Source organism: Corythoichthys intestinalis, chromosome 10, assembly GCF_030265065.1.
Source record: "Corythoichthys intestinalis isolate RoL2023-P3 chromosome 10, ASM3026506v1, whole genome shotgun sequence".
NCBI lineage: Eukaryota > Metazoa > Chordata > Actinopteri > Syngnathiformes > Syngnathidae > Corythoichthys > Corythoichthys intestinalis.
This window is the reverse complement of record NC_080404.1, coordinates 55,705,131-55,733,108: the sequence shown is the minus strand read 5'-3', so window position 1 is coordinate 55,733,108 and position 27,978 is coordinate 55,705,131. Positions and strand designations below refer to the sequence as shown.

Here is a 27,978-nt window from a genome sequence, read left to right as displayed (position 1 = left end):
GATAAATACATAAAAGAAAACAATGATTTCTACATGGATATAGTCCCTGACAAAAGTCTTGTCGCTTATCCATTTTATAGAAACAATTGCTAATAACCTGACTTTGAATTATTCAATTGGTTTCAGAAATGACTCATATGAAAGCAAAGTGATGTTGAATATACAAAAATATATTTGTTTCACTGAAAAAAGATTGATCATTTAATGAAGACATAAAGGTCCAATTTTGGCAAGACAAAAGTTTTGTCGCCTACAGAAAGCAGTGTGAAAATTGAACAAAAAATGTACTTCAAATACAAAAATATGCAACATAACATAAGCGAATGAAGTAGTGGTGCTGTGAGATCCAAATTTCATATTTTGTATGACTTCCACGCGGTTCGGCAAGGATTCATACAATTTATTGATGAAGTCATCAGGAACATAAAAGAAAGCAGCCTTGCATGCCTCCCAGAGTTCATCAACATTCTTGGGTTTCATCTTCTGTTATATCTTCTGGCCGAGATACGCACACAAAAGTTGTCTTAACTTTCTTCTTTTTAATTCCTTATCACACGGACACAGCCATCAGGAACAACCGACTCTGCTCAACTAGTCAACAACTCTCATTTTACAACAACTTGCATGCATCTCTATCACAATCCAATTGCGTCCTCTGGGGTTCAACACTGCAACCTGCTAAATTATTCAGTTTACTACATCTTCCATGCTTCCTCTTTCGTCCTACCCCAGACATGCTCAATGATGATCATGTCTGGTGACTGGGCTGGCCAGTCCTGGAGGATCTTGATCATCTTTGCCTTGAGGAACTTTGAGGTAGAGATTGAAGTATGCGATTGCGCACCATCCTGCTGCAGAATTTGTCCCTTTTTATGGTTAGGAATGTAATAGGCAGCTAATATTTGTTGATATATCAGACTATTTATGTTGTCTTTCACCCTGCAGATCTCTCGCACACCCCCATACTGGATGTAACCCCAGACCATGATTATGCCACCACCAAACTTCACTGTTTTCTGAGTGAATCTCAGATCCATGCAGGCTCCAGTAGGTCTCCTGCAATATTTACGGCGACTGTGGTGTAATTCAATGGAAGATTCATCCGAAAAATCCACCTTTTGCCACAAAACAGTGAAGTTTGGTGGTGGCAAAATCATGGTCTGGGGTTACATCCAATATGAGGGTGTCTGCTAGGTGGAAGGCAACATAAATAGTCTGAAATATCAACAAATTTGATCTGCCTCTTACATTCCTAACCATAAAACGGGAAAAATTCTGCAGCAGGATGGTGCTCCATCGCATACTTCAATCTCTACCTCAAAGTTCCTCAAGGCAAAGAAGATCAAGATCCCTCCAGGACATGAACGTCATTGAGCATGTCTGGGGTAGGATGAAAGAGGAAGCATGGAAGACGAAACCTGAGAATGTTGATGAACTCTGGGAGGCATGCAAGACTGCTTTCTTTGATGTTCCTGATGACTTCATCGATAAATTGTATGAATCATACAAAGTCATACAAAATATTAAATTTGGATCTCACAGCACCACCACTTAATTCGCTTATGTTATGTAACATATTTTTGTATTTGAAGTACATTTTTTGTTCAATTTTCACACTACTTTCTGTAGGCGACAAAACTTTTGTCCCGCAAAAATTTGATCTTTATGCCTTCATTGAATGATAAATCTTTTTGCAGTCAAACAAATATATTTTTGTACATTCAACATCATTTGGGAGGGTCTTCGCTTTCATATGAGCCATTTCTGAAACCAATTGAATGATTAAAAGTCAGGTTATTAGCAATTGTTTCTACAAAATGGATAAGCAACAACACTTTTGTCAGGTACTGTACATGCATGTATCTTCACATTCTAAAATAAAATACCGTATTTATTTATTCTTTTCTTGGGGGAAAAAATCCGCAACGCACTGAGGGTGCAAAATTGGAAACTCGAAGAAGGGAGGATCGCTGTAAATAGGAATGACAGTATGTTGCACTGCTCGATTTCACCACTAGATAGAGCTCGTCACTTCAACTGTGCTCTAAAACCTGACAAACTGTTGACATCAGTATTTCAGTACATTATTTCAGTATTTTCCTTGATCTAAATAAAAGTGAAAAATCTTGATTGTGTGTTTTCCTTTACTTTTTTTTAAAACCGTCACTGGGAAATTTCTCGCAGTTTTCGGCAGAAGCGTACAATTCCGACAAAACTGACAAAGAAAACTTCCACATTCATTTTAAATTGTATTCATTTTTCATTAGACTTCCACAAAAAAAAATCTCCATTGGTGGTCATTATTTATTTGACCAAAAACAGCTGAATGTTAACAGGAAGTGACTTGAGAGTGTCCCAAAATGTACAGCAGGAAACGACTCAAAATTAAGAAGTGACCCCAAAGTGCCCCACAATTAACGGGAAATGTCCCAGACTCAACAGAAAGTGACTTTTAAGTACCCTTAAATAAACATGGAAGTGACTTATGGGCAGGGGTGAAAGTGGCTAGAATTTCATGCCGGAACTCCCTGACGCGAAGGTTGCCTTGGAGCCATAAATTGTGTTTATTTATATTTTTTCTTTCTTTTTTGGGGGGGCGGGGGTGTGTGTCAAACCTCTTACACTACTGAAATGCAAAGAAAACTTGTTTTAGCACATTTATTTCTAGGGTTGTTCCGATCATGTTTTTTTTGCGTCCGATCCGATCCCGATCGTTTTAGTTTGAGTATCTGCCGATCCCGATATTTCCCTATTCGATCGCTTTTTTTTGCTCCCGATTCAATTCCAATCATTCCCGATAATTTTTCCCGATCATATACATTTTGGCAATGCATTAAGAAAAAAATGAATAAAACTCGGACGAATATATACATTCAACATACAGTACATAAGTGCTGTATTTGTTTATTATGACAATAAATCCTCAAGATGGCATTTACATTATTAACATTGTTCCTGTGAGAGGGATCCACAGATAGAAAGACTTGTGACTTTGTATATTGTGGCTAAATATTGCCATCTAGTGTATTTGTTGAGCTTTCAGTAAATGATACTGCAGCCATGCCCCAATGCATGATGGGAAGTGGAACCATGATGGGAAGTGGAACCGTGACTGTGCGTAGTGCTAGCACTTGATATATCTTCTCTGCGTTGGGAAATAAAATAAGGTGTTAAGAAAAAGATCAACTGTGACCTTGCTCTCCCACATTGCTTCCCATGATATTTCTAATCGTAGGGAGAGGGATTGTAAGGCTTTAGCCAATTAAAATAAGCCTCCAAAGGCTGCCAAAATTCATTCTACTCAGTTTACGCTGCATTTTATTTCTCTGTATAGCTAAAATGGCGCCATTGCAGATTGAGCATGACAATGCGTGAGTGGGTCGTGCAACGCATGCATTAATTGCGTTAAATTTTTTAACGGGATACATTTTTTAAAAACTTTTTACCGCCGTTATTGGGATAAATTTGATAACCCTACTTTAAGCCTAAACTAAAGACTCTGGATGAGTGTGACATATTATGTCTGTAACATTAAATACAATCAGAAAACGATTTTATTAAAGAATATATATATATTAAGAAAAAAGGCATGGCCGATATTTTTTTGCCGATTCCGATACTTTGAAAATGATGTGATCGGACCCGATCGATCGGCATCATCTCTAGTTATTTCTATAACACATACAAAAACTGATTTTCATTAAAAATTGTTTGGTTTTTTTTCAACAAAAACAGCAATAACCCCAACCTCCAGCTCTTAATTTTTATTTTCCCTCATTTCCTCACATACTAAATGCCAAATCTCAATTTTAACTACTTAAGAACATAGGATGTATATTGAAGTTGAAGTTTTAATGTAAACATTTACTTTTTGGTTGTTTTTTTTAATAACTAAGATATGAGCAACATACATTCAGAAAAGTAAGTACAAACGACATATTATGCAGAGTGAAATGGAATATATTTGGAAGGTCGTGCAAACATTGACTTTTTTAAATCATAAGAAAATGAATAAATAGCCGAACATAAATGAACAAATTTAAGTCCAACGTGCGCATTGACAGCACAGATGTTCTGAACCCCCCCATCAAATAAAACAAAATATGATAAGTAAGCCTCCTCATGTCTTTCGTTGCTCTTAAAGATTTGATCCATTTTATGTTGCATTGCCCTTTTTTGTCGCATCAATTCAACCTTTTTTTTTTTGCTGCTCCAGAAAACATGAACATTTGAACCAATTAGAGCTAACTATCTCTGCTGATCACATGTCAGTATGACAGCCAATTGAACGGATAAATGAGTCCTGGCGTTTTGCACATTTACATGACTCATCATCGCCAGACTCAGAAAACTGCAGCAGCTGGGGAAACCTCCTTGCCGTTCGTGGAATAAAACAAATAATAAATATTGGTGGAAACGGATTACACTACACAAGCACTTTATTATGCTTGTTGTTAACACTTGTGAATATAAATCGGATGTTGGTAGATTGTTTTCTTCTTGGAGAGGAAATGTATGTGTGGCAGCTTAGCATTTTTTTTTTTTTACATAGCATTTTGACAGTTGCCGTAATATTTTCGGAAACAAAGCACCGTGTACCGGAACAGCATTCTGGCCCCGAATCTTATGCCGGAACTGCGTTCTGGCCCTGTATCTTATACCGGAACTGCGTTCCTGACCGTTCTGGCTCACTTTCACCCCTGCTTATGGGTGATATTTGGTCACTTCCTGTTGATTTTGGGGCATTTAGTAGTGACGTTACACTCGAAGCAGATGCTCGAGACAAGTGTCGAGCGCTCGCGGCAGAAGTATCACGAATCAGTCGTCCCGATGTCTCGCTGGATCCGGTGGAACAGCTAGTGACGTCACGCTCGAAGCAGACGCCCGACAAGTGTCGAGCGCTCGCGGCAACAAGTATTCCGATACGTTGTACTGATGTCTCGCTTCATTCAGTGGAAAAACACCTGGCCGCGGAAGCAAAGCGTTGTGATGTCACACGCGTGTCGGCCGTGACCGTGGACGTGTCACTCAGGTAGTGAGGGGTCGAGTAAGTCAATTTGGTTCAGTCAAACTCACAATGCTTATAAAAAGGGGAAATATCCTTCAAAATGTTGTGGGTTGTGAGGAGAGCTTTTGCGCGCATTACATCATATTGAGAACGAAGGAGAGTAAAGTGAAATTAGGTCAGATTACACATTAGATTAATTTGCAAATGCACATAGTATAAGCATTCATTGACACTATACACGGATTTATATGATACGCACACACACGCCCCACCCACACACACACACGTTACTTTTTGTGTCTGTCAGTTAGTCAGTTTTTGTGTTTGTTTGTCTATCTGCCAGTTTGTATATTTGTTCGTGCCATGTGAGAGAATATTCTCAAAAGCTGGAGAGGTCATTAGCAAAAAGAGGAACCGGCTGAAACCAAATGCTGCTGAGATGATTTTGTTTTTAAATAAAAATGTGTGAAACACCCAAATCCCCATCCCAGTGTCACTAGCATTCTATACACCTACCATCAAGAGTTCCCTATTCCACAAGCATTTCCGTTTTTCATTTAAAAGTAACAAACCAGCTTTTTCTTTGTTTTTGTTATTATTATTATTATTTTTAATTAATCTGGGGTAGAATAAAGAATAAATTTCATGCTAGGGGTCGAACCCACTACTGCTTGCACATTAGGCAAAGTATGTAACCACCATACGACCCACATATTTAGTTGCTCAGATGACACTTGGTTTTATGAAAGTTCAATATATTTTTGTCCAGCAGATGTCATCAAACTGAATTGTGTCAAATGCCTCGTAACACTGAACCATTTCGACACATTGCTTGATATTGATTCACTGCTTCAGAAAGCTTTGGTTTCTCCATCACTAGCATTTAGGGTTCCTTCCTGTTGATTTAGGGTCATTTCCAAGTCAATTCCTGGTGAATCACGTCACTTCCAGTTGGTTTTGGGGCATTTTTTGGTCACGTTCTATGGCTAGATAGATAAATTTTATGTTATGCTTTGTATAATTCTTTCTGTGTACTTACTTTTACGCATATATGTGTCCAGTACTTGCTTTTGAATATTTACGCTTTCTACTACAAATAATAATTTAAAAAATAATAATAATAAGGCGGAATTAAAAAAATATGCTCGTAAACGTCGGACCTTAAAAACGAGCGGACATCCGCTAATGATACTTTTTTCCAACAAATGAACGTAACAATTTTGACCTACAACTTTAAACTATCATTGGATTAAAAAATGGATTAACCGCTATTCGCGCCAATAGCTTGTACTTTTCCAAATGTTGCCTTCGCAAGCGGAATTAAATCTGTAAACGAGATTTCCTCCTCTTCAGATAAAACGGACATAATAGTGAACGGACTTGTCTACATCGGCAAAGGTCAAGCGATTCTCCTTTAATTCTTTGTCAAAATATTTTTTTCCACCTGAGAAAAAGTGTTTTTAAAGGTACGAGCTAAAATGTCACAAGAAGAAGAAACGAGCAATGAAAAGGTTAGTGCATCGCCTTACTCACTGAGTTTAGCAAGCTAACCTGCTAGCTGTTAGCATGCCATTTTTGTCTTGTTGACTGTCTTCGTACATGTCAAAAAATACTCCAATACAACGGAGAATATATTTTAAATATGTACATTTATTAGGTTTACGACATACAAATAGACACGTTAATTTAGCTAGCTAGTAAAAACAGGAAACTATTACGTTCCGTCGTCAAAGTTGTACTTCCACGGTGTTTTTTATTGACAAGTCAGTATTTAGACGTTTAAATAATGAGTAAATATACTGTTAATTATGAATTATTTTATCTATTCAAACGATAATGCAGTCGTTTTCACCTCCTCTGAGAAGGACAACGTCTCCCATGATGCTTATCGGCGAAAAAGCAGTCATTCCTCTATAGACCCTACTCACCTACGTCACAAAATGACGTGTCGCTGTATCCGGCCGCCACATTGTCCGTATTTTTTAGAACTATTCTCATTGTTTTCAATTAGTCGTGCAAGTTACAGAGCAATTCATGGAAGCCCCGGTGTTATCTGACGCCTTAAACTCATGGGATGCGTTCCATATTTGATGCCTAATTCGATGTTTTTCGACCCGCTGTCTTCGCCGTCTTTGCCTGACCCTGATATTTACAACTATCTTGTCCACACAAAATCAGCCTATTCTCACGAAAGTTTGAAAAACTTTAAGAGCTTGGAGGCTTATAAATGCTACGTTGCTGGTTGGGTGAAACAGGTCCTCGTACACGAAAATTCGGCAGGAATCTTGTGCTCGTGAAGGTGAGTTACGAAATTTTCAGTTCAAAATCTTTTGTTCTTGCTAACATCCACTGTCAAGTCTAATGTATTTCATGTCATTTGTCAATGGAGCTAGGGCTTTTAATGTTTATATGGTTTAGCGATAGCACTCTCACTACATACATATATAATATGTAATAAATATGAAGTGCGATAGCACTACTCCAGATTGTCCCTAGTTGAATTTATTTTTTGGCTTTTGACCTCAATAGTGAAATTGTAAATTAATTGTATGACAACTGTCTTATTATCCCCTTATAATTATATATTTTCAGGTAGTTCATTCACAACGTCTGAGTGTATGTTGTCGGCGATTAGCCTCGCAATGATCTTAATTGTGGTTGTCAGCCCAAAACCCTCTAAATATATATTAAATGCATCTTACCAGATATAAAATGACTACTACATAATCTGTGGTAGTCGTTTGGAGCCCAGTTTTCTCGTCGAATTGCAGTAGCCCATGTCGCTCTCCTCTCCGGGTCTCTCGGAATACGGTAAAACTTCAAGTCTCTCCGTCTATCTGCTCTGTTTTTGCAACCGACCGCCACACACGGCTTCACCATTTTGATTATTAATGTTAACGAGCAGAAAAACACGCCATAATAGGAGGAATTTACGAAGCGCTAATGCATTAACATGACGAGTATACGGACAACATGGCGCGGGGGCGTGGCTGTGACGTCGCGTGAGTAGGGTCTATAGACCCTACTCACCAACGTCACAGAATGACGTGTCGCTGTATCCGGCCGCCATGTCGTCCGTTTCTGTTTAGCCCTATTCTCAATGGTTTCAATTAGTCGTTCAGTTTATAGAGCAATTCATGGAAGCCCCGGTGCTTTCAGACGCTGTAAACTCATTGGATGCGTTGCATAAAAGGCGTTATGTGGAAAAGCTTCAGTCTATCCATTCGCCAGATCCATATTTGATGCCTAAATCGATATTTTTCAACCCGCTGTCTTCGCCCTCTCTGCCTGACATCTGCTACCCTGATATCTACAACTAACTTGTCCACACAAAATCAGCCTATTCTCACGAAAGTTTGAAAAACTTTAAGAGCAGCACTCTAAGCAACATTACCCCGTGTGACCCAATTTTCTAAAATGGCGACAATCAATTAAAAAAAAAGTTGACTGCGATGGCCGACGCTTCAACGATAGTTAGATATTGGACTATTTCTTCAATAAAACACGCAGCAACTGTGTCTGCCTCATTTGCAAAGAGACAGTCGCTGTTTTTAAAGAGTTCGATGTGACGCGATAATATTACCGAACAAGACACGCTGACATGTACGACATTACAGGGAAGATATGCAGCGAGAAATTATAGCAACTTGAAGCTACTTTAATTTCACAGCAGCAGTATTTCGCAAGAGCCCGAGTGTCGAAAGAGAACGCCACAAAGACGAGACTTGAAATTATGAATTAAAAAAAATAATAAAGCAAATGTGACACACAGAAGGGCTTGCTAAAATTTGCTTGAATATATTGTTCTATGTAAATCAGCCAAGGTAGCCCCCTGCATTTTTACCACACCAAATCTGGCCCCCTTTGCAAAAAGTTTGGACACCCCTGTTTAACCGATGATCCGTAGACGAGGCCAGCTTCTTTCACTTGTTACCAGCTAAATATTATTCAAAAAATAAAGATGGTGGAAGAAATAAGCAAATTGAATTTCAAACGGTATGTTGTCGGCGATTAGCCTAGCAATGATCTTAATTGTGGTTGTCAGCCCAAAACCCTCTAAATATATATTAAATGCATCTTACCAGATATAAAATGACTACTACATAATCTGTGGTAATCGTTTGGAGCCCAGTTTTCTCGTCGAATTGCAGCAGTCCATCTTGCTCTCCTCTCCGAATACGGTAGAACTTCAAGTCTCTCCGTCTATCTTCTCTGTTATTGCAACCGACCGCCGCACACGCCTTCACCATTTTGATTATTAATGTTAACGAGCAGAAAACACGCCATAATAGGAGGAATTTACGTAGCGGTAATGCATCAACAACGACGAGTTGACGGACAATATGGCGCGGGGGCGTGGTTGTGACGTCATGTGAGTAGGGTCTATACAGTGTGTCTCCCTCTGTGGATTCATGTTTTTATGGTTATAATATCAACATATAGATATTTTTTTCTTAAATATACTTATATTTTAGCTCTAATTTATTATTGTGAACTCATTAACTACCACCATTGATAGTTCAACTGCCGTCGTTTGATCGGTCGAAACGGATCTAGCGCCGTTAGTGGCGGTCCAATGAGTTGAACTAAGGTGTGTGTGTGCAGAGCTACCGTCTGCTGGGGATTCTGGACGTGCAGAAGACGCCGTGTGCCAGGGAGGCGGTCCTTCAAGGTGCCGGCGCCTCATTGGCAGCTGGGCTCCTGCACTTTCTGGCCACCAGTAAGTGGACACGCGTGCACATATGATAGATGACAGGTGGATGGCGCGTGCGTGCTCACGGGGCCCTTGTGCACAGGTCGCTTGAAAAGGTCCTTCCACGTGGGAGCGGGGGGATTCGTGCTGGGCACACTTGCATCCTGGTGGGTTCTTTCATCTTACTGTTACGAGGAAAAAAAGTATTGTAACTTGACGCGATATTGCAGGTGCTACTGTCGTTGGAGCTACGCCAGGCTGCGAGCGCAGCAGAGGATTTTTCGGCAAGGCATCCAAAACCAGATGATCTATCAGGGGACCGCTGCCGACCCGGCCAGTGCCGCTCAGTCGTCGCCCAACGTGAGTGCACGCTAACTTCCGGCGAGGACCGGGACTTTCATTCGCTGCTTTTCAATGGACACATTAAAGAGGCTCTTCACTTCTTCCAACGTTTTCAAGCGAGTGTCATTTCATGTTTCTGCTGTGAATTTCAATGGATTTAGCACGAGGAACATCCAATCCATTTGACTTGAGAGGGTGGGCGTTCATTTATTCGCTGCGATCGCTCCCACTTCCAACAGATTGGACGTTTATCGCCGTCAGTGGCAGCCACTGACTAAATAGCAGATGGTTTGACATTGATAAGATCACATTTTAAACGAGAAATAAGCTAGTTATGACTTGATTTTAATATCAACGCATTGCTTTTGATAGGAAGGTCGCCCCTACCAACATGGCTGACTCAAGGTTCCATCTATGTCAGCTACTGAGTGAATAACATGCTTTGACACTAATAAAATCAAATTTTACAATACAAATAAGCTAGTTGTGACTTGATTTTAATGTCAACGCATTAATTATGGTGGCGATGTTGCCCCTACCAACATGGCTGACCTGAGGCACAATTAATGCCAGCTAATGAGTAAATAACAGATGCTTTGACATTGATGAAATCATCTTTTAAAAGAGAAATTAGCTAGTTGTAACGTGATTTTAATGTCAACGCATTGATTTTGTGGGGATCTTGCCCCTACCAACATGGCTGACCTGAGGCCCCATCAATGGCAGCTACTGAGTAAATAACAGATGCTTTGACATTGATAAAATCATCTTTTAAATGACACAATAATTATGACTGGATTTTAATGTCAATGCAATGACTTTGACAGACAATGAGTAAATAGCAGATGCTTTAACATTGATAATGTAAGATTTTAATAGGGAAATAAGCTATTTATGCCTTGATATTAATGTCAATGCATTGGGGAAGATTCCCCCTACCAATATGGCTGACCCTAGGCCCCATCAATGGCACCTATTAAGTAAATAACAGATGTTTTGACATTGATGAAATCATATTTTAAGAGAAATAAGCTAGTTATGACTTCATTTTAATGTCAACGTATTGATTTTGATGGGGACGTTGCCCCTACCAACATGGCTGACCTGAGGCCCCATCAATGGCAGACAATGAGTAAATTTAACATTGATAGTCATATTTTAAAAGCGAAATAAGCTAGTTATGACTTGACTTTTAATGTCAACATATTGATTTTGATGGGGATGTTGCCCCTACAAACATGGCCGACCCAACATCCCCATCAATGCCAGACAATGAGTAAATAGATGCTTTAACATGGATAAAATCACCTTTTAAATGAGAAATAAGCTAGTTATGACTTGATTTTCAGGTCAACGCATTGACCTTGACAGGAAGGTCGCCCCTACTAACATGGCTGACCTAAGACACAGTCAATGGCAACTACTGAGATGCTTTGACATTTATATAAAACCATCTTTTAAAAGAGAAAGTTATGAGTTAATGTCAACGCATTGATTTAGATGGGAAAGTTGCCCCCACCAACATGGCCGCCCTGAAGCCATTTCGGTTGGGGCGATGAAAGTTCTTGAACCTACTACTGTGAATTTGAACGGGTTTTCACGAGTACACGTCCAATCTTTTTGAAGCGGGAGGGTCGGCAGTGAATGAACGTCCATTCACTCGCTGCGAGACCTCCCTTTTCAAACGGATTGGACCTCTATTGCTGTCAATGGCAGCCACAGAAGCTTTGACATTATTGATTTGAGAAATAAGCTAGTTAGGACTTTTCAAGTCAATGACTTTAATGGGAACGTCGCCACTGGGCGGCCATTTTGGTAGGGGCAGAGAAAGATCTTTTCATACTTCTGTGAATTTCAACGACTTTATCACAAGTAGATGTCCAATCCATTTGCGGTGGGAGTTTGACAGCGAACAAACGTTGGCTGGCAACCGACAGTTTTAAATGGATTGGACGTCTACTCGTGGTAAACTCATTTTAATTCGTTAATTTAAAGGGGGAAAAAAAGCATTCGTAGGTTAAAAGAGGAAATACTTTATTCATTCAAGTGTAACAGTCTCCAATAATTTACGGCATTAAAACACGACGTCTTTGTCATCGGTCACTCTCTTCACTCTTTGACGGGGTGAGAAGAGCCCAGGAACTCGCTGAAAAAGAACCAGAGTCAAAAGGTGAGGAGGACGGAGACACGGCGCGGGAACTACCTGAGAATTTTGGGAAGCCGGGGACTCCTGTAGATGAACTTGTGTTTGTAGGCTAGCGCCGACGGGAAGACCGCAAACTCCACCTTGTGACCCCTCAGGCTCTCGGAGCGCGTCGCCGCCTCGTAAAGCTTAAAGAGGGAGGGGGCGGAGCCTTAGGACATAGGTTAGCCGCCTTCCACGACTGTCTCACCTGCTTGCCCAGAGTGAAAGGAACCACGTGGTCATCCTCGGCGTGGAGGATCAACATCGGGCAGGAGATGTGATTCACGCTGGGGGGGGGGAAATTAAAAATAAGGGAAACCATATTTGGGGACATTTCGGGTCACTTCCTGCTGATTTGGGGGCGTTTCGAAGTCATTTTGGGGCCACTTCCTGTTATCTGAAGGCATTCTGGGGTTCCTGTGGATTTGGGGATATCTTGGGATCACTTCCTGTTGATATTGGTTCACTTGTAGATTTGGGAGCATTTTGAGGTCACTTCCTGTTGATTCGGGGGCATTTCAGGGTGACTGCCTTGTTGATTTGAAGGCATACTGGGGTTCCTGATGATTTGGGGATTTTTCGGGGTCACTTCCTGTTGATTTTGGGGCATTTCAGGGTCACTTCCTGTTGAATTTGTGTTTCGGGGTCACTTCCTGTAGATTTGGGAGCATTTCGAGGTCACTTCCTGTTTATTGGGGGGCATTCCGGGGTCCTTTTCTGTGGATATTGGGTCACTTCCTTGTTCATTTGAAGGTATCCTGGAGTTCCAGTTGATTTGGGGGCACTTCGGGGTCACTTCCTGTATATTTGGGGGAATTTTAATGTCACTTCCTGTAGCTATGGGGGCATTTCAAGGTCAATTTCTATAGATTTGGGGGCATTTCAGGGTCATTTTCTGTTGATTTGAGGGCATTTCAGGGTCACTTCCTGTTCATTTGGGGCAATTTCAGGGTCCCTTCCTGTAGATATTGGGTCACTTCCTTTTTCATTAGAAGGTATTCTGGGGTTCCAGTTGATTTGGGGGCATTTCGGAGTCTCGTACTGTAGATTTGGGGGCATTTTAAGGTCATTTCCTGTAGATTTGGGGACATTTTGGGGTCACTTCCTGTAGATTTGGGAGCATTTCGGGGTCCTGTCCTGTGGATATTGGGTCAGTTCCTTATAGATTCGAAGGCATTCTGGGGTTCCTGTTGATTTGGGGATATTTTAGGGTCATTTCCTGTTGATATTAGGTCACTCCCTGTAGATTTGGGGCATTTCAAGGTCAATTTCTATAGATTTGGGGGCATTTCAGGGTCATTTTCTGTTCATTTGGGGCAATTTCAGGGTCCCTTCCTGTGGATATTGGGTCACTTCCTTTTTTATTTGAAGGTACTCTGGGGTTCCAGTTGATTTGGGGGCATTTCGGAGTCTCGTCCTATAGATTTGGGGGCATTTTAGGGTCATTTCCTGTAGATATGGGGGCATTTCGGGGTCACTTCCTATAGATTCGGGGGCATTTTGGGGTCACTTCCTGTTTATTTGGGGGCATTTCGGGGTCCTGTCCTGTGGATATTGGGTCACTTCCTTATTGATTCGAAGGCATTCTGGGGTTCTTGTTGATTTGGGGATATTTCAGGGTCATTTCCTGTTGATATTAGGTCACTCCCTGTAGATTTGGGGACATTTCAGGGTCACTTCCTGTGGATATTGGGTCACTTCCTTGTTCATTAGAAGGTATTCTGGGGTTCCTGTTGATTAGGAGAAATTTCGGGGTCACTTCCTGTAGATTCGGGGGCATTTTAAGGTCAATTCCTATAGATTGGGGGCATTTCGGGGTCACTTCCTGTAGATTCGGGAGCATTTCGAGGTCACTTCCTGTTTATTGGGGGGGGGTTTCGGGGTCCCTTCCTGTGGATATTGGGTCACTTCCTTGTTCATTAGAAGGTATTCTGGGGTTCAAGTTGATTTGGGGGCATTTCGGGGTCACTTCCTGTAGATTTGGAGGAATTTTAATGTCACTTCCTGTAGCTATGGGGGCATTTCAAGGTCAATTTCTATAGATTTGGGGGCATTTCAGGGTCATTTTCTGTTGATTTGAGGGCATTTCAGGGTCACTTCCTGTTCATTTGGGGCAATTTCAGGGTCCCTTCCTATGGATATTGGGTCACTTCCTTTTTCATTAGAAGGTATTCTGGGGTTCCAGTTGATTTGGGGGCATTTCGGAGTCTCGTCCTGTAGATTTGGGGGCATTTTAAGGTCATTTCCTGTAGATATGGGGGCATTTCGGGGTCACTTCCTATAGATTTGGGGGCATTTTAGGGTCTCTTCCTGTTTATTCGGGGGCATTTCGGGGTCCTGTCCTGGTGATATCGGGTCACTTCCTTATTGATTTGAAGGCATTCTGGGGTTCCTGTTGATTTGGGGATATTTCAGGGTCATTTCCTGTTGATATTAGGTCACTCCCTGTAGCTTTGGGGGCATTTCAGGGTCACTTCTTCTGGATATTGGGTCACTTACTTGTTCATTAGAAGGTATTCTGGGGTTCCTGTTGATTAGGGGAAATTTTGGGATCACTTCCTGTAGATTCGGGGGCATTTTAAGGTCAATTCCTATAGATTGGGGGCATTTCGGGGTCACTTCCTGTAGATTTGGGAGCATTTCGAGTTCACTTCCTGTTTATTGGGGGGCATTCCGGGGTCCTTTCCTGTGGATATTGGGTCACTTCCTTGTTCATTAGAAGGTATTCTGGGGTTCCTGTTGATTAGGAGAAATTTCGGGGTCACTTCCTGTAGATTCGGGGGCATTTTAAGGTCAATTCCTATCGATTGGGGGCATTCCGGGGTCATTTCCTGTGGATATTGGGTCACATCCTTATTGATTCAAAGGCATTCTGGGGTTCCTGTTGATTTGGGGATATTTCGGGGTCATTTCCTGTTGATATAAGGTCACGTCCTGTAGATTTGGGGGCATTTCGAGGTCACTTCCTGTTGAATTGGGAGCATTTCGGGGTGACTTTCTGTTGATTTGAAAGCATTCTGAGGTTCTTGTTGATTTGGGGACATTTTGGGGTCACTTCCTGTAGATTTGAGGCGTTTTAGAGTCACTTAGTGTAAATCTGGGGGCATTTTGGGGTCACTTCTTGTGGGTATTGAGTCACTTCCATCTTGATTTGAAGGCATTCTGGGGTCCCTGTTGATTTGGGGATGTTTTGGGGGTCACTTGTTGATTTTGGGGAATTTCAGGGTCACTTCCTGTTGATTTGCGGGAATTTCAGGGTCACTTCCTGTTCAATTTGGAGCATTTCAGGGTCACGTCCTGTAGATTTGGGGGCATTTTGGGTCACTTCCTGTTGATTTAAAAGCATTCTGGGGTTCCTGTTGATTTGGTGATATTTTGGGGTCACTTGCTGTTGATATTAGGTCACTCCCTGTAGATTTGGGGGCATTTCAAGATCACTCCCTGTGGATATTGGTTAACTTCCTTGTTTATTTGAAGACATTCTGGGGCTCCTGTTGATTTCGGGGTCACCTCCTGTAGATTTGGGGGCATTTTGGGGTCACTTCCTGTAGATTTGGGGCATTTCAGTGTCACTTCCTGCAGAGTATGGGGGCATTCCGAGGTTACTTCCTATTGATTTGGGGCATTCTGCGGTTACTTCCTGTTGATTTGGGGATTTTTCAAGGTCACTTCCTTTTAATCTTCGTGTACTTCCTTTTGCTTTTGGGTCGTTTAGGAGTCACTTCTTGTGGATTTGGGGACATTTCGGAGTCACTTCCAGTTGATATTGAGGCATTACAGGGTTACTTCCTTTTAATCTCAGGGTAATTTATGTTGATTTCGGGTCATTTTGGAGTCACTTCCTGTGGATTTGAGGACATTTCAGGGTCACTTCCTGTTGATTTGAGGACATTCTCGGGTCCTTTTGATATCAGTCACCTATGGATTTGGGGGCATGTCGGGGTGACTTCCTTATAAGTCGCACTTGAGTATTTAAGTCGCGGGGTCATCCAAAAAGAGTGACTTTTAGACGGTAAAATACGGTACATGAAGTGGCCTCCGGACAAATAAGGACTAAAGGGAACTGACTTGTCGTCGTTGGCGAAGCGGATGTCGTTAGCGGTGATGGCGTCCAGGAAGAACCAATCGAAACCCGGCATGTATCTGTACGGCTGCCGACGACAAGGTCCACAGTCACGCCGTGCCGGGTCGCGGGAGGTGCGACGCGGGGAGGCGTTACCGTGGCGAAGGGGTGGCTGCGGGCCTCCTCTCTGATGTTGGTGAAAGGACTCTCCAGGATCAAGGCGTCGGGGGGACTTCCTGCAATAAAAACACCGCATTCCAAATATCACTTCCTGTACATTACGGATCATTTCCTGTTGATTTTGGGTCATTTCCTGCCCATTTAGGGGAATCCCAGAGTCCTTTCCTCTACATTTTGGGTAATTTACTATCGATTTTAAGGTATTTCTAGGTCACGTCCTGTTCATGGTCACTTCCTGTCGATTTGGGGCTTGTTTGGGTCACTTTCTGGTGATTGTTGGGTCACTTCCATGAGTTCAATGGTCATTGAATATGTATTTTGGATCATTTTTCTATTAATTTTAGAGCATTTCCTGTTTATTTGTCACTTCCTGTTGATTTTAGAGCATTTCTGTATCACTCCCTGTTAATTTGGAGGCATTTTGGGCTCATTTCCTGTTGATTTTATGGTCTTTCAGGGTCACGTCCTGTTCATGGTCACTTCGTGTTGACGTTGGGTCTTGTGCGGGTCACCTCCTGTTTATTGTTGGGTCACTTCCATTAGTTCCATTGTCACTCAATGTGTAGATTTGATCATTTCCTGTTCATTTTAGAGCATTTCCTGTTAATTTGTCACTTCCTGTTGATATTAGGGCATTTCTGGGTCACTTCCTACTGATATCAGGTCACTTCCTGTTCATCTGAGGTCATTTTCTGTTGATAACAGGTCACTTCCTGTTAAATTGGAGGCATTTAGGGGTCAATCCCAGCTGGTGTTGGGTCACTTCCTGTTGTTTTGGGAGTATGTTGGGCTCATTTCCTATTGATTTTAGGGTATTTCAGGGTCACTTCCTGCTCATGGTCATTTCCTGTCGACGTTGGGTCTTGTGCGGATCACTTCCTGTTTATTGTTGGGTCACCTCCATGAGTTCCATTGTCATTTAATGTGTATTTTTGATCATTTCCTGTTAGTTTGTCACTTTCTGTTGATTTTAGGGCATTTCTGGGTCACTTCCTGTTCATTTGAGGTCATTTTCTGTTGATAACAGGTCACTTCCAGTTAAATTGGAGGCATTGAGGGGTCAATCCCAGCTGGTGTTGGGTCACTTCCTGTTGTTTTAAGAGCATATTGGGCTCATTTCCTATTGATTTTAGGGTATTTCAGGGTCAATTCCTGTTCATGGTCACTTTCGGTCTTGTACGGGTCACTTCCTGTTTATTGTTGGGTCACCTCCATGAGTTCCATTGTCATTTAATGTGTATTTTTGATCATTTCCTGTTAGTTTGTCACTTCCTGTTGATTTTAGGGCATTTCTGGGTCACTTCCAATTAATATCAGGTCACCTATTAATTTGGAGACATTTTGGGGTCACTTCCTGTTAGTGTCGGGTCACTTCCTGTTGTTTTGGGAACATTTTGGGTTCATTTCCTATTGTTATAGCTTGAGATCCTGTTCCTGTAGAATCCAGGGCATTTCTGGGTCACTTCCTGTTGATTTCGGCCACATTCATTTCCAATAGACACCCCCCCCCCTCCCTCCCCCCCGATATCAACAGGAAGTGACCCCAAAATGCTCCCAAATCGACAGGAAGTGACCTTGGAATGCCCCAAAATGTGCAGGAAGTGATTTAAAACCGACAGGAAGTGACCCAGAAATGCCCTAAAATCAACAGGAAGTCACCCCAATTGACAGGAAGCAACCTTGAATGCCCCAAAATGTGCAGAAAGTCGCTCAAAATCAACAGGAAGTGTCCTATCAATACCTTAAAATTTGGGTTTTTAATGTTTTCGGATTTTATCTGTTTTATTGTTTTGTTTGGTGTCTGACTAATCGTGATGCGATGGTTCGTTTTTTTTCTTTTCTTTTCTTCCTAATGTCATTTTATAACACTTTCCTGCCTTTTATTTACTATGTGCCATGTTTGTCTTTGTTGTAAAGCACTTTGGGGACCTTTCGGGTTTTGTAAAGGGCTATATAAATAAATTTGATTTGATTTGATTTAAAATCTACAGAAAGTGATCCAAAGCGTACAGGACGTGACCCTGCAAAGCCCCCTAATCAAAAGGAAGTGACTGACTAGCACAGCAAAGCACCCTAACATTAGCATGTAGTTTGTTAGCCTCATTGCTAACGTTTGTGTGGACTTTGTTAGCTGAAGTAGATTACTTTTACCAAAAAAGTAGATTGCAAAACACTAATCTGGCAACCCAAATGTTGTGTTCTTCAGTATTTTAAGCATAGTTGCAGTACCGTTTTTGGCCACTGGATCTTAAATACGGCGGTTTTAGTCTGGCTAAAAATGGCCGTTACCTCGGTCGCACAGTTGTCTGACCAAGTTGGTGGCGACGCTGAAACACAAGAGGGAGAAATGAGTAGGGGGGCGGAGCCACAGTCGCCACATCGGAATTGCCCCCTCTTTACCCCGTGCCCAACGAGTGACCCCAGACGTAGAGCGGACCTCGACCCCGCCTCTTCTTCACCCACTCGTACATGAAGAGCGCATCCGACGTCATACCGCCCTCCGACGGCGAGCCCGGAGAATCGGCCCAGCCTGTCCGTGCCGACGCTATCGGTTAGCGAGGCGGGGAAAAGGCGCCGACCGGCGAGCGTTTAGTCACCTCTGTAGTCGAACGTGACCACGTGGTAGCCTAATGAGCTGAGGACCTGAAAGAAGACTGGCGTCGGTTCGTCGTCTCGTCCGTCTGATTCTGTCGAACGCTTACCTTGTAGAGTTGAACTCTGTGGTCGCCGCCTCTGCGAGCACACGACGTTAGTTAGCGTGGCGCTTAAAGGCGGTGCCTTTGTGCAGGGGTGTCCAAACTGCAGCCCAGTTTTTATTAGCGCGTAGCAACATTTTGTGACCTTTCATCGCCCCTAGCAACATGGCTTCAAGGCAGCCGTGTTGGTAGGGGCAACCCATCAAAGTCAAAGCCTAGACATGCAAATCATTAGATTTTTTGTTGTTGTCTTCTATTGACAGGGCTAGGATCTAATCCTGTTGATTTGGGGTTATTTCTGGGTCACTTCCTGTGATCAGGTCACACCTATTGATATCGGGTCTTCTCCTGTTGATTTTGGGTCATTCCAGGGATATTTCCCATTGATATCAGGTCACTTCCTATTAACTGGGTCACTTACTATTATTTTGGGTCACTTCCAGATGATTTTGGGGCATTTCAGGATTACTTCCTGTTAATATTGGGTCACTTCTGAAGGGAAAAGGTACTGTCATCGCACACACCATATAATTGTTTGCATTGGTCTTAACACATTCATCTAACTATTGTTTAAGCAGACTCCACTACATGCCCTTTGACACAGTAAAGTGAATCACCTTATCCGGGCTAATGAGAAAAATGGTACAGTTTCTCGTAGGCACCGTCTAACTGTTTGCATTACTCTAACACACGTAGTATAATTAATCAGGAAATAGTATCATTTTCATATTTACGGTAGGACTGCACTACTGATATCAAATAAATAGCACACCATAGTTTAATGAGAAGAAATAGAAGAGATACACAATGCCGTCTTATCACAGAAGCCCAACACGTGCGTCACGAACAAGATTGACGCACCAACTCTTGCAGTCAGCTCTCCCAGCAAACTCCAAGGACAAGGCGCTTTGTCCTAAAACAAGTAGACACAGCCCGGACAACAAAGTTGATAGTGGGCGTCCCATCCGCGCACGAACCTAAGCCGCACAAAACCGGCCACAGAGGGGAAGTCCCAAAAGCAACGCCCAGACACACCTTCGGACACACCTTCGGCACGGCCCGCTTCACCACGGACTTTAAAAAGACTGGACACTGAGATAACACAGATTTTGCTGCTCGGAAACATATAGCCTTGTTTTGGATCCAGAATTGTCCTTCCGTCGTCTGTTTTTGCCTTGTTTTTGACCACTGTCGACGAATAAATTGTCAACCTGTTTTCGGTGAGTGTTCTTCAAACTTTTGAAACACGGAGTCAGTACAAAGGGTTAAAGTAAGAAGAGAATGTGCAAAGTTCCGCCTTTTCCTGTTGGCGCGCGCGGAGGTAGCATCGCCAAAGCGGCACTTTGTTCGGCTGTCGCTGTTTCCGTGTGCCTTGGCCGAGGGGCGAATTTCAACACTTCCTGTTGCTATTAAAGTGCCAGCGACAGCATTAAAAAAAAATCTTAAATAGCATTATTATGTGAATTAGAATCATATTTTGAGACGATTCGTCTATATACAACAATTTAGCAAAGCGCAGATGACGAGAAATTAGTTTTTAATCTGCCGTTTAGCCACGCCTGTCATTATAGCGCTCTAGCGTCCCCAGCTGGAGGATGACGTCGGCAGGGTCACGATTAGAATTCAACCAATTGAGAGGGAAGATTACGACACAAGAAAATAGGACATAGAGCAGCAAAATGTCATCATTGTTTCAATCTCTCTACTCCAATATTTTTACAGGATATTTTTTTTTTTAATCTAAGTGTTTTCCCCCAAATGCTAAATAAATGGTATGATCATGACAAATAACAGTCTTGTGCTAAATGGAATATGAAATAAAAATGCATTTATTCAGTACGACCGGGCTGAATTACTACATAATGGTCAAAACTGTTGACTTCTAGCACCTCCGGAGTTAGTCCGGCTTTTGTCATTTTCCTGCGCCCGACTTCGGAGAGCGTAAACAAAGCAGGAGGTGTGACAGCTAGCTGACATGCTAACCAGAACCGAGAAGCGTTTCCAAGTCTTTTTCACGGCTTTCGAAAACAAAAAATCACACAAAACAACCCCGGATCATATCCCACGGCGGCGGGGTTAACTGTCTTCACCGACAACTTGCGGCGAGCAGGTTAAAAGCTCGTCGTTCCCCTGCTGCGGGCAGGAGTGCTCGTTGAGGGGGAAGCAGCTGTAGAATGATGACCGGACAAACCGGCCGACGTCGGAGGAGCACGTGGCGGCCCGAGCCCAACCCGAGGATAGTGGTCTATTGCTGGGCACACAAAGAGGGCAGAGGGGGCTGGAAGTCTGGACGAAATGGCGAACCGCAGACAAGAGCGGGGGCTTCACGAGCATAAGCCGAATATAGCCTTCTCTCAGCGGGTACGCGAAGAGGATCGAGAGGTGTCTGCGATAAGCCGCCGGTTGTCAGCCGAGTGGCCTTCTCGGCGGACAATCAGCCACAAAATGCAGGCCACCTCCGTATTAAAACGTGTGCCATGATCCCAGTTTTTGACATAATACAAAACACGTAGTTACTCACTTCCTTGTAAGTCCAATGGTCGCACAGTTGTCAGACTTGTCTTGGCCAATGTCCGTGGGGGGACATGAAATTTTTGAAACCCAAAACGGCTCACACGCCTCTTCCTGGTGCAGCAACAATTTTCTGCAGCACATTTGGCTGGTGTGATGAGAAAAATAAACGAATGAATCCGCAAAATCAGCTGAATCCGCAGTCCATCTGCATGCTATAAAGCAATGCTGTATTGTGAGATACTGACCCGGGTGACATCACAGTCGCATTCGTCCTCACGCCGACTGGAGCCAGAAGTTTTCATGGCCCGGGATTCAAAAATTATATGTATGTATGTATATGAATATGTAAAATGATCGGGTCCACATACATCCAAGCGGTCCATTTCATTAAGGAGCATAAAATACCGCGTGAAATATGAACTATACATGCTTTTTGCTGTCATAGGCACTTAAAGCATTTCAGGGTTACTTGCTTTTAATCTCAGTGTACTTCCTGTTGATTTCAGGTCATTTCCTGTGATCAGGTCACTTTCTATTGATTTTGGGTCTTCCTGCTGATATTGGGTCTTTTCCTGATGATGTGGGGACATTTCTGAGTCACTTCTCATTGAGATCGGGTCACTTCCTCTCAATCTTGGGTCATTTCAGTGTTCCTTCCTGTTGATATTTGGTCACTTCCTGATGATTTTGGGGCATTTCAGGATTATTTCTGGTTGATATCTGATCACTTCCTGTTTATTGGGTCACCTGTTAATCGGGTCGCTTCCTTTGGATTTTGGTTCATTTCAGGGTTACTTGCTGTTGGTATTGGGTCACTCCCTGTTAGAGATGGGATGTTATTCAGCAGTTATTCGGCAGTTTTTTAAGAGGAGGAATTTTTGCGAGTGCTACAAACATTTGCTCATTTTCAAGTCAGGAGTGGGAATATCATTATCTCTTATCTCAACCACCCCCCCCAAAAATTATACTTAATTAAAAAATAAAATATTTCACAAACCTTTCCTTAATTTTATTCGGCTCAATTATTTCCATCGAAACCCTTATAATATGCAATAAATAATATCCCTGTTCCCAAGCACTGTGCTTACTGTACTGTAATATTTACAAAAACTAACAATACAGAGTTACTCCCCGACATCTAGGACGAGCCACTAACAAGACTAGCACTGTCGTTTATTACAAATACTGCTTTGAACACGTCTTCACAGACAAAGCAATGACATGGGCTTAAAAAGGTCAACTTTAATTGTGTAAATCACACTTAATGACAACACGATCTCACAGTTGAAATAGACGACATCCACTTAATTCTATTGAAGATATGTAATGCTGAGGCAATGGCGTACCGCACGCAGGCTATTTTTAGACCTTGACGTCGCATCGTAAAGCCGAAGTGGGACATTATAGACCCGCCCTCGCATAGACTTAACGTAATTTGTGCTACTTTTCGCCGGTAATCTTTCAAACACGAACATGCCGATCACGCATTGCTTTTTTGGAACTTGTAGAAACGACTCTAGACATTACGACACATGAAGGATGTTTCTTCTTATGTTTCCGGAAACCAAAAACTCGGGAGGAAAAAATGTGAAGACCGAATCAACTTGCGCGGACTTTAACACCAGCTCGGTGAATCCATTCACATTTCATATGCAGTAAATATTATGTTGGGTTGGCATGGCCTTTCAGAGGACAAAGAGGTAAGCCATTTTTATATTTTTAACTTATTCTTTTAGCATAACGTTGTGCTGTAAAAAAGCTAAAGCTATGCTTAGGTCGGCTCATTTTTTTCGTCTTTTTCAGCCTTCGACACTAAAGCCATCTCTTTCTTTAACTGAACATTTTTATGTTCTTCCATATCTTTGCCAGTCAATTTGGCACCAGGCACACCATTTTTGGAGAGAATTGGTAGGTTTAGCTCTGTAAACATCTCCTTCGTACATGATTTCCATTCATTTCCTATTAGGGACAAACGGTGGCTTGTCCCTACTTAGCAACAGTAGCTAATGTCATGAATATTAATGAGCGGAAGTGACGTGTTGCTTGCGGTACGCCATTGTCTCAAAAGTGGTTCATTGTTTCGGAAAGCCTCGGTTTTTCCATCCCTACTCCCTGTTGATTTTGGGTCAATTGGGCTCACTTCCTATTGATTTAGGGTCATTTCAGAGTTACTTCCTATTGATATTGAAGCATTTCAGGGTTACTACCTCTTAATCTCAGGGTACTTCCTGATTATTTGGGGTCAGTTGGAGTCACTCTCTGTTGATATCGGGTCACTTTCTATTTTGTGGTCATTTTCTAATGAATTAGGGGCATTTTGGGGTTACTTCCTGTTTATATCAGGTCACATCCTATTAATTTGGATTAGTATCCTATATTGTCACTGTAAACATCCCAAAACTGTGAAGGAAACAACTGGAAGTGACCCCGAAATGCATCAAAATGAAAAGAAAGTGACCTCTAGGTGCTCCCAAATCAATAGGAAGTGACCAGAAATAACCCTGGCATCCTTCCCAGTCAAAATGGATTGGACGTCTATTGTTGCCAATGGCAGCCAATGACTTCAATTTAAATGGAATACCATGTTTTCTGTACTACAAGTCTCACTTATTTTCATACTTTGGCTCATATACAACTTAATAGTTTATATATATATTTAAAAAGCCTATAGCTTTTTTGGATTTCATCCTTTGATTTTTCTGGAAGTGGTGACAAAAGTTTGGACACCCCTGCCTGTGTATGTGTGTGTGTGTAAGACCTGGTCCCAGTGTTTCCATGGAGATACAGAATGGCCGGATGGGCGGAGCTTAGTGTGGACTCAAACCATTCTCGGTTTTTGCCTTCAGCTTCTCTCCACATCTCAGCAGGAACCGTGTGCCTGACACGCAACCATCGTTACTTTGTACGCAAGTAAGACTAGGAATACTTCAAAATGATATTCTACTTCACTCATCTACTCAAGTTACACTATCAAGTATGGCGTGGTAAAACTACTCACTATTTCTTTTTAAAATAACAAGTAGAGCAGAGTACTTAAATCCTATTACTCAAAGTTAAAGTAGTCATCTAAAAAATGTACCCAAGTACAAGTCAAGGATTCGGTGAAAAGACTACTCAAGTACTGAGTAACTGCTTTACATTTTATTCTTAAAACAATCTCATTAGCAGTCGTAAGAGTAATGTTTCTTCTTCACACATCGACTCAAGTATATCATGGTAAAAGTACTTTAGTTACTCAAGTAAATGTAACTTGTTACTACCCAACTCTGATCTTACCAGACTCCGATGTCGAGCGGCCGCAGGTAGAAGTTGAGCGTGTGGTTGAGGCCAAAGTCCGACGGTCGCGTGAGGTCAAGGAAGAGGGGTACTTTAGCTGACGCGAAGAGGGCGGGATTTTAACATGGAAAGGAGCGGCGGCGGCAACGCCACGGCGGCGACTCACCGAAGTTGAGGAAGACCAGTTTGGCTTGGATGGACGGACACAGCTTGATGATGAAGGGGATGCAGATGTAGATAAACAGCAGCCAGCGGGCGGCGCGCTTCACTTTGGACAGGACGCCGCTCCTGCCAGGGAGGTCAAAGGTCAGCCGGTCACAATTAACTGTCTGACCCTAGTCCAATTGGATTGGATGTCTATCGCCATTTGTTTCAATGGCACAAAAACTTTGCAGATCTTTACTGGAAATCAATATCTAAATATACGCCAAAATCAACAGGAAGTGACCCCTAAATGCCCCCAAACTAAAGGAAGTCACCCCAGAAGGCCCCCAAATCAACAAGTTGCCTGATATCAACAGGAAGTGACCTCAAAATGCCCCAAACTAAAAAGGAAGTGGCCCAAAAAACGGCGCCAACCAACAAAAATTGACCCCACACCGCCCCCAAATCAAGAAGTGACCCAAAAATTGACTCCAAATGACAGGAAGTGATCCCAGAATACCCCCGAATCAACAGGAAGTGACCTTAAAATGCCCCCCAAATCAACAGCAAGTGTCCTGAATCAACAGGACGTGGCCCAAAAATGGCACCAACCAACCAGAACTGACCCCACACTGCCCCAAAATCAAGAAGTAACCCAAAAATGACTCCAAATGTCATGAAGTGATCCCAGAATACCCCGGAATCAACAGGAAATTCCCTTAAAATGCCCCCCAAAATCAACAGGAAGTGTCCTGAATCAACAGGAAGTGGCCCAAAATGTCGCCAGCCAACCAGAAGTGACCATAGTGGGCGGCAATTGGTAGCTTGAGTTGTCCTGGGAGCGAATGGTCAGTGGTTCGATTCCCGGCTATGACTGCCCACTGTCGAAGTGCCCTTGGACAAGGCACTGAACCCTAACTTGCCCCCAATGTGTTGGCAGCTCCTTGCATGGGAGTAGCACCATTGGTGTGTGAATGTGTGCTGATGTAAAGCACTTTGGGCCTTGTAATAATGTAGATAAAGCGCTATATAAGTACTCTCCACACTCCCCTCTCCCAAAAGGCCCCCAAATCAAGAGGAATTGACCCTAAAATGGCTCAAAATGACAGACATGACCAAAATTAACAGGAAGTGACCTCAAAAATAAACAGGAAGTGTTCTGGTGCCACAGTTACCCGACAGCAACAGGAAGCGACCCTGAAATACCCCCAAATCAGCTGAAAGTTACCCCAAAATGCCACCAACTGGCAGGAAGTGACCCAGTATACCTCCAAATCAAGTGGAAGTGACCCCAAAATGCCTCCAAATGACAGGAAGTGACCCAAAAAATGCTCCAAAATCAAAACTAAGTGTCCTGATATCAGTTACCTGATATCAACAGAAAGTGAGCCTGAAATGCAGCAGGAACTGACCCGATATCAATAGGAAGTAACCCCAAAATACCTCAAAATGACAGGAAGTGACCCAATTTCAACAGGGCGTAACCTCAAAATGCCCCCAAATCAACTGGAAGTGTCCTGATATCAATAGGAACTAGGAAGTGCCAAAAAATGCCGCCAACCAACCAGAAGTGACCCCAAAACGCCCCCAAATCAAGAGGAAGTGTCCCCAAAATGCCACCAAATGACAGGAAGCGACCTCAAAAATGCTCCAAAATCAACACTAACTGTCCTGATACCACAGTTACCTCATATCAACCGGAAGTGACCCTGAAATGCCCCCAAATCAGCAGATAGTGACCCCAAAATGCCTCAAAATGACAGGAAGTGACCCTATATTAACAGGAAAGGACCTCAAAATGCCCCAAAAATCAACTGGAAGTGTCCAAATATCAAGAGGAAGTGACCCCCTAACTCACAAAAAGTGACCCACAATCCACAGGAAGTGTCCTTAAAATGCCCCCAAACCCAAAAAGGGACCCCAAATTGCCCCAAGTCTATAGGAATTGACTTTGATGTTTACCTACCACAATAAAGCTACATTTCATTTTCTAGTATAAAGCATGGCATAGTAAAAGCACATTTTACTCCAAGTTACTCAACTCAATGTAACTGGGAAAATGTAACGCGTTACTAAACACCTCTAGCGTCAACACAACGCTGCGTCTGGGCGGGGTGACCTTTGCATAAGCATCGCAAAATCAATCAAAGCGAGGAAGTGATCGAAAAGATGGCGACCCACCTGGCGAAGGTCTTCATACCGGCGGCCGGAACAGTAGCCGGCGTCGTCGGTTCGAGCCCCGGAGGTGCCACGGGCCGCGATGTTTCCTCGGCGACGTCGTCTCGCTCCTCCCTTCCCGCAGTCGTCGGCGGTGTCCGCTTCCGCATATCCGCAAAAGGAGGGAGTGGCGGCGGGCGGCTGGTGGACGCCGTGCGGGCCGACGCAGCCTCCAAGCCGGGGGAGCGAGACGCGAAATCCGGCTCAGGCACCGCAAGCTAGCGGATAATGGGCAACCAATCACCGCCGGCACGTGGAAGCACGTGATCTCGTGGTGCTGCTTCGACCTTCTCGGGTTGCGTGGGAAAAACGAGAACAGCCCAATTAGATTGAACACGGACCCCTTCAGGGACACCTGGTTCATTCAAGATGCTTCCGCGATCTATTTAACAATAAATAAACTCGCAGAATAAGCGAGAACGTGTTGTTGTTAATTAAATTCGTCAATCATGTGTTTACAATTGCACGTGACTGCGCCGTGCTGCTTCCAATGTCTCCGGGTTGCATGGGAAAAACGAGTACTTCCTAATCAGATTGAAGATTGACCCCTTCAGTGACACTGGGTTCGTTCAAGATGGTTCCATGGTCCATTTAACAACAAATAAACTAGCGAAATAAGCGAGGGCATGATGTTGTCAGCCATTTTATTCGTAAAAATCG

At 42.8% G+C, this 27,978-nt stretch overlaps 2 protein-coding genes across 3 annotated transcripts; one reads left to right on the top strand and one right to left on the bottom strand.

Annotated features, from left to right (window-relative positions):
- Positions 1–6,167: 6,167 nt before the first annotated feature.
- LOC130923031 (cytochrome c oxidase assembly protein COX20, mitochondrial) lies at positions 6,168–11,942 on the top strand. 2 transcript variants are annotated; one of them, XM_057848410.1, is made up of 5 exons: positions 6,168–6,406; positions 6,475–6,519; positions 9,614–9,728; positions 9,805–9,868; positions 9,932–11,942. In XM_057848410.1, the coding sequence occupies exons 2-5, from the start codon at positions 6,487–6,489 to the stop codon at positions 10,074–10,076; spliced, it is 357 nt and encodes a 118-aa protein (XP_057704393.1). In that variant the 5' UTR covers positions 6,168–6,406; positions 6,475–6,486; the 3' UTR covers positions 10,077–11,942. The 2 variants fall into 2 exon arrangements, with proteins under 2 accessions (XP_057704393.1, XP_057704392.1); XM_057848409.1 differs by adding an exon at positions 7,187–7,307 and having other exon boundaries at positions 6,168–6,519.
- A 118-nt stretch (positions 11,943–12,060) lies between these two features.
- LOC130923029 (lysophosphatidylserine lipase ABHD12-like) lies at positions 12,061–27,696 on the bottom strand. The gene is made up of 13 exons (XM_057848406.1): positions 27,283–27,696; positions 25,124–25,245; positions 24,958–25,054; positions 24,440–24,559; positions 19,174–19,204; positions 19,069–19,114; positions 18,872–19,001; positions 18,761–18,798; positions 16,448–16,527; positions 16,297–16,379; positions 12,437–12,515; positions 12,247–12,374; positions 12,061–12,189 (listed from the first exon to the last, which is right to left on the bottom strand). The coding sequence occupies exons 1-13, from the start codon at positions 27,426–27,428 to the stop codon at positions 12,153–12,155; spliced, it is 1,137 nt and encodes a 378-aa protein (XP_057704389.1). The 5' UTR covers positions 27,429–27,696; the 3' UTR covers positions 12,061–12,152.
- Between the last annotated feature and the right edge of the window lie 282 nt (positions 27,697–27,978).